General features: G+C 35.6%; 1 protein-coding gene across 1 annotated transcript; it reads right to left on the bottom strand.

Annotated features, from left to right (window-relative positions):
- Positions 1 to 425: 425 nt before the first annotated feature.
- On the bottom strand, positions 426 to 6,886 carry LOC106109485 (carboxypeptidase B-like). The gene is made up of 9 exons (XM_013291000.1): positions 6,854 to 6,886; positions 5,405 to 5,599; positions 4,978 to 5,237; positions 4,571 to 4,780; positions 4,308 to 4,494; positions 3,665 to 3,815; positions 2,855 to 3,044; positions 1,125 to 1,271; positions 426 to 1,053 (listed from the first exon to the last, which is right to left on the bottom strand). Exons 2-9 carry the CDS (start codon positions 5,448 to 5,450, stop codon positions 841 to 843), a joined length of 1,404 nt encoding a protein of 467 aa, XP_013146454.1. The 5' UTR covers positions 5,451 to 5,599; positions 6,854 to 6,886; the 3' UTR covers positions 426 to 840.
- Positions 6,887 to 6,892: the final 6 nt, after the last annotated feature.

The raw sequence follows: 6,892 nt of genomic DNA, 5'->3' as shown, positions 1-6,892 counted from the left end.
TCAGTTTTAGCACCTTACTACACTATCTATAACAAAAAGTCCATGTTTCTATAGAATTTCAAATAAATTGCATTCCTTCAATAATATTTTGTTAGGCTATTCATCTATTCTTCTTTAATGACCCAGCCAGTATTATTTTTAGTATGACTAGCGCCCAGGGCGGAACTTCTAAATTTCTAAATCTTTTTAGCACTTTTTAGGGGAAGGGATGTAAACATGGATACGCGAGGCTGTAACTCGCAGACCAGTGGCGCCCCATTCTGTCCAGCGCCCTGGGCGGTCGCCCAACCGCGCCCTATCTAGATAACTTAGTAATTAATAATAGAGATCGTGTTAAGCAGACATAGATAAAAATGGGAAACTCATTAACATAAAGCAAAATTAAACAATTTTTTAATCAGAATTATTCTTTTATTATTTTCTATTATTAAAATTTATAAAACATTAGTACAATTAAAAATAGCTTATTCCTAACAGTCACCTTTAAGGTATCATGTCTTATAATTACATTTTAAATGCATTTTTGAGCAAATTCGCAGTACAATTTCCGTCCGAGATATTCCCACCAATTTAGTCATTTGAAGGCTAATTACCCTCACATAAAAACTACTACAGCATACCAAATCGTTTTTAAAACCTACAAAAATTTATCCCTTATTACCTAATAGTATTTTTGTGTCAAGTCTTATAGTCATTAATTTGGAAAGTTTCGAACTAGTTTTTTAATTAATAGTAGATCATTTTAGATCAGTCAATAATCTTCTTTCTTTTTCAATAACTGACACTAAGTTTCTACAACTCGATAAGTGTGTCAGACATCTAGTAACCGACAACTTTTTTTTATCCGGGCGTTAAATTATCGACAATCGCTTTGACCGCTTGCCAGGTTTCGCGCGCCGTGGGTACAATTTGCGAGCCGGGCAGCAAAAAGCCGTGACGTCCGATAGAGTCGCGCAAATCAACGTGATAGGAAAATTTGATGCCCGCACGAGACTTGGCCCAATCATGTGACATGCCAGACGCCGGCTGACGAAGCTCCGCAGCTGTTCCAACCTGCAGACAATTACGAGATGTTAAGAAAATTTTTTTACCGTATCGTTAGGTCAAACGCAGGCGTAACTAACCTTGTATTTAGACCCATACATATCAGCAAGTGCGGCTGTAGCAAGTTTTCCCATTTCCAACATGATTCCGTCGTCACCATAAGATGCTAGCGCCTCGGTACTCGGTGTTAACCACGTTTGAGAATAGGCGTGAAAAGATAAATACACCTAAACAGATAACAAATTACTTTACACAGTTGTAATTTAATCTTTTTGACAATTTTACTTAATTACAATAACCCTTCCGCGGGCGGTGTAAAAGATTGTTAGGATCTTAGAGAAGCTTTTATAAATAAGATAATTAATAACAAAAGAAAACGACAATCGATCGGAAGAGGAGAATATTAACATGAAAAACCAGAATATTTATAATTAAAAGAGAAATGTTTTAACAATAATAGTGACAACTTAATTAATGTAGTAATTAGTCTGATGACTGAATACTTCGTTTTCCAATACTCAGCTTTGGAAACTATCAAGCGCAGGTGAAATGAGAATTGCAATTGTTATGTCGGCGTAAACGAAGGGAACTTTATGTTGTGGTGGAGTCGATTGTTGTGATAACCATAACGCAATTTACATGACAATGTTCATGCGATTGTAGCTGTCAAATATGACGTGTCTGTTAAGCCAGACATCGACCGCAAAATCTCATCAGGGTAATGTACTGTAAGAATAAAGTGTGGGACATTTACAGTCGGTAAAATGTGAAAATATAATATGATTTTCGAAAGTCTCCTTAATAATACTGGCAACTTAATATTTTGTGACATTTTATTTAGTTACGGTCTACTCGAAAACAATAAGAAAAAACATTTTTCATTACTACTAAATAGAAGCGTTTTCCAGTATTTGTTCACGTAAAATGTAAAGTTACTTTCCGTCATATTTAAAAAGAACAACAACAAATGTGCGAATTTTTTAATTCAACATCTTAATATAAGCGAGGTTCAGTTAATCTCTAAAATTTCCGTTACATCGATAGTTAAAAGGCTTGGATAATGTAAATATAGACATACAGGTCAAACTAATAAAACGTGTTAAAAATACTCAATAGCGAAGAGTCAATTTGATCATATATTTGGCATCTGATAAAAAAGTTTGCATTTAATTGAATGACTTTGCAAATGGCTTGACACAATTAAAAAACTGCAGTCAACTTCGATTGTTTTGCAAACGTATATGTATATCGTTTTAATCGCATAACTAGGTAATGAGGGTAAAATTAGTATAAATAGTACACAATACCCTGGTATTATCATTGGATTATGTATTTTAAAATAATTTATGCGTTTACAATTTACATGTAACATATTCGTATACTTTGCATAGTTAATCAAGCTATTATAAAAACGAGACATAGTTTGATGATGTCATAGTTTTTGCTTCGTGTAAGTATAAAAAGTTTTAATCATAAATGTTTTTTTTTTATTTTCTTATGAACATAGTATTTACAAAAAACATTTTAGTCTGTATCATAGAGAAGAAAAGAACCAAAAAGTTGATGTAAAAGATACACCTCAAGGTCTCGAACTTATGGAAAACCGTTTCGATATAGGTACTTTATTTTTTTTTAAATTGCAAAAACCAGCGCTTGACCACTATCCCACCTAGACCAAGGTGAAGATGTGGTCGAAGGATGGTACGCGCTAGTTTAGTAAGTAGTACTTTTGTTTGGTAACTTTGATGAGACACACACTCTCACACTCATAAACTTGAAACTAAAGATATGTTGCTAATTAAAAAGTTACCTTTATTTGCCCTCTATGTTCAGCGAGGAACTCGGATACAGCCCTGGTCTCGGGTTCGCTGAACGGATGGGGCCCGGCATAGTTATCCGCGCAGGGGTCGTTCGACGAGTCCATCTCGCCCCAGCGGTAGTCCCAGTTGCGGTCGGTATCAACTCCAACACATTCAGTGCTGCCCCAGTTCCACGGAAACCTAAACCGTATCATTTGTTGTCATTACTAAATTAGAAATAACTAAGTAAATGTAAAAAGAAACAATTTCATTGTCTTTTTAAAATTATCGTAAGGTTAGGAAAAATTAATATTCTTTCCTTACCCCATAAGCTACCAAGTTTTCCTTTCTTAGTGAAAGTGGAACACATTTTCAAAACATTGCTTTCTCGTTTACCTCAGAAAAGTCTTTAATTTTAAATAACTAGTATCCGGTGCAACCAGTTCTGCCTTCAGCAAGCGAATGATATTTTCCTTGTTCCTTTTATGGCCACATAAATTTATAATATAAAGTTGTGGCTAACATCGATTCGCATCGAATTTATGTTTATTGGAAAGGGATACACTCTCTTTTTTTCACTTTTTTACCTATTAGAAGTTTCTTTAGAGTAACCAGTTTCGGCAATAAGGGTTGGTGTACAAACGTTTATAGATATGAATTTTAAAAAAAGCAAACTACTTAAGCAAGCAATGTAGTTGGATAAAAAACTTTATTTAGACTACCCGAGCTTATCTATCTTTTTAAAGATCAGCAGTGGTAAGAAGCAGCACTTAGCATGACTTGGCTTTACGCTTTGTTCAAAAAAGTGATGTAAAACTTACCAGCCTACGTAGTAATCATCAGAACGATCTGTGAACCGGGAGCGTGTCTTCATCCAGAGCCTGTCGTGTGTGTGTGAGTGTTCATAACCATCAGGATTCAATACTGGCAAAATGTAAAAGTCCGCCATTTTCAACAATTCGTAATCAGGACCTGAGGAGGAAAAAAATGTAAGTAACCCTTGCTTGGTTTATCTCCCTCTCTCTTCTATTCCTATGTCCCCAAAGTGGGGCACAGGGCGTCCTGGGCTCTGCGTTGTGTCTCGGAAAATGACAGCCCGATTGCCTTCAAGTCGGCCGCCACTGAACGCTGCCAGGTTTGTTTGTTTTTTTTTTTTGGCTTGGTTTATAAAGATCGGAATTTCAAACAAGGATCTACAACGCAACAAGGCAAAGTCCAGGTAAATGGCAGAAAAACTTGTTTTTTGTAGCAGGCAGGATGCACTCTCTAGCTAAGCGAATAATTATCTACAATCACAAAAATCCTATATGATTTTTACATATTAATATAGATCTCAAGTCAAAGTGATTAAATACTTAAAAGAAATACAATTATTTCACAGACCTCTCCTAGAAGCTTAAAGTTGTTGAAAGATCTAACAAGTAAAGATTGAAGTAATTACGTAGTTTTTGTATTTGTACTAACCTAAACCTTTTTCGCCTTCTACTAAAGCGTGCAGCATCCAGGTAGCTACCGCAGGCGCTACCCACTCGCGGGCATGAGCTCCGCCGTCCAACCAAACAGCTGGCTTCATGTAAGACTTCAGTCGCCATCGCTTTTGACTTTTTCCTCCTAATTCTTTGGCTTGCGTTTCATTTGATGGCAGAGAAACCTTCAAACGTTAAAATGAACTTTTCGTAATGTTAAAAAAAATATTTTTAATTCTAAAAAGTCTGTTGAAAAATTACCTTGACTGCAACCAATGGTAGGCCCTCTGACGATCGTCCTAATGGCACTAGCTCTACAATTTCAGAGTTAGAATGCTGTAAGTATTCCAAATAGCGAAGGATATCCGCATAGCGGTGGTAGCGCCGCCAAGTCATCGGGTGGCCGCGCAGTTGCTCCAGCTCGATTCTTTGCTTTTTAGAAAGCTTTGGGTTCTCGTAAGATATTGCTTTCTAAATAGTAGGAAAAATGTAATTAACAAGTGGAAAAATACAAGACGAAATATTAATGCAGAAATAATTTATGTTTTACACGCTCCCGGCACATCACTAGTTTTTAATAATTTATTACGGGCCGTTTATGAGCAGGTTGTCTTTCTTCACATTTTTTTTAATTTTTGAAGAAATAAAATCGCCGGTACATATCTTACCTGTAAATCATACAGTATAACATCAAATTCTATTTTGTTCGATTTCAAATGAGCTCTCACATCTTGAAGGAGATCAGGCGGAACTAAGAGATCTGTTGAACTATTTAGCGACGGTGATGTCCACCACATTAAGCCGGAGCCTTGGCCCTCTTCTTGTAAGTCCAACAACTCCTGAACTTTCCACTGCACGTCTGGATAGGCTCTAAGTAGTTGAAATCCTTTGTAATTCTTTTTGAGAGATTTCTTTGGAGGATTTTTTACTAAAATAAATCACAGCTTGTTAAACTGGTATAAACGTACACTAGAAAATAATCGTAAAAAGAAATGTAGCTTGCAAAAAATGTAGTGAAATAGCAGAGTATGTTGAGATAATATCTTAATTTCACTTTCATTGTCTACAAGTTTAAGCATGCGGTATAATTCTTACCAGATTGACTAGGTAGCGAGTCATCGTTTTCTTCTGAATGTAACATGGCTTGGAACCAGTTGTCAGTGGAAGTTGTTAGGGGGACAGGAGTTGTGGTTGTAGTAGAGGAATGTTTCGGTTGCGCATCGTCTAGCCATACTCCACCAAACCACGAAGATCGACCCCATAGCCATTTGTATATCGACGAGAATATTCCTGTGAACGATACAGAATGAGAATGACAAAAAAAATTACTGTCGATTATTATCAATAATAATTATGATAACTGGAAACCAAAGAGCTTCTAAGTTCCCTATTACGAACACATTCATATGATAGTTTCCTTGTGTTCCCAACTAGTAAGTAGATTTTAAGAAAATATAACACAATATTTCCTGGTACAAGTCACTTACTTAACTTTTAACTAAGTTATCTCAAAATTTATAGTAGTGGAGTCCTTCGTCATATTTGTATCCTCTATTTGATGATTATTATAGCACGTGTAGAAAAACCGGGATAAATTCATAAGAATGTAATTATTTCCTCTTTAAAAGGAGAAACTTTATAAGTGGGCCAGGCGGTGCTCGTTACTAACAAGCGAGATCAGGCGACGGCGACGGCTGTCAACTGGCACCGAAGGAAACTTGTTCACGTCCATTTTCCGCATTGCGACTTAACTGCTAAGTAATTGTTAAACAGAAACTAACTATTTATCAACAAATTTAATCGGAGATTAATCAACAATCTTCTTCAATCGTAAATTAGAAAATTAGACAAAGCTTGCATAAAGGGGAATAGGAGATTTCAATAGGTTTATCTAGCAAACTTTTGTATGAAGAAAGTTTAGGCTAGACGTGACTGCGAATAATTTAGAAATAGAATTGTATAGGCAAAATAAAGCTGGAAAGGGGACATGGATATCAAATGGCAATACGCATTGTTTGTTCTTTTTTATTGTTACTTTTGCTTGTTTTTTAATGTTTGCATTTATTAATTCTAGTATCAGTTACTATTTGTTTTTATTTATGGTATACACAGTGTGGTATGAGCAGCGCGGTCGCTAAAACAATTCTTTGGTGTCTAACGTTACGGTCTAAATAAGTTTCGGTGTAAATTGGATGCTCGCGACTTTTATAAACGCTTATGCGTTTTATTTCTACCTCTGACCATCTCATTAAGACAATGTGAGCATCTCGCCTTCTCGTTTTCAAATTTATTATATACAAATTTTACGCTCTCATTATCGACATAAACCCTACGGTTATAAATTTTTCAGATCTCTCCAAAAGTTAATTACTTACTTTTCAAAATATCTATGAACTATAAAACTCACAATTTTAAAGTAAGTATATGTGATAATTTTATTTCGGTCCATGATATTTGTTGTCACTTTCCTTACGCAAAACATTTTTAAGCGAATTACGAAACCTTATCAACTGTAATTAAAATAGCACCTACCTACAAACCAACCTGATTTAACTTCTTGTTTCGGCGATTTTTTTAACTCAT

Source organism: Papilio polytes, unplaced genomic scaffold, assembly GCF_000836215.1.
Source record: "Papilio polytes unplaced genomic scaffold, Ppol_1.0 DF821289.1, whole genome shotgun sequence".
Classification (NCBI taxonomy): Eukaryota; Metazoa; Arthropoda; class Insecta; order Lepidoptera; family Papilionidae; genus Papilio; species Papilio polytes.
Note: the sequence above shows the minus strand (reverse complement) of the source record. Positions and strands in the feature narration are given on the sequence as shown.

Excerpts from the sequence above, each read along its gene's own strand:
- LOC106109485 (XM_013291000.1), bottom strand. The coding sequence starts at position 5,450 with ATGTTACATTCAGAAGAAAACGATGACTCGCTACCTAGTCAATCTG. Across the intron at positions 4,781-4,977 it reads TTATACTGTATGATTTACAG|AAAGCAATATCTTACGAGAA; the intron begins GTAAGATATGTA and ends CCTACTATTTAG. Across the intron at positions 1,272-2,854 it reads AACATAGAGGGCAAATAAAG|GTGTATTTATCTTTTCACGC; the intron begins GTAACTTTTTAA and ends TTATCTGTTTAG.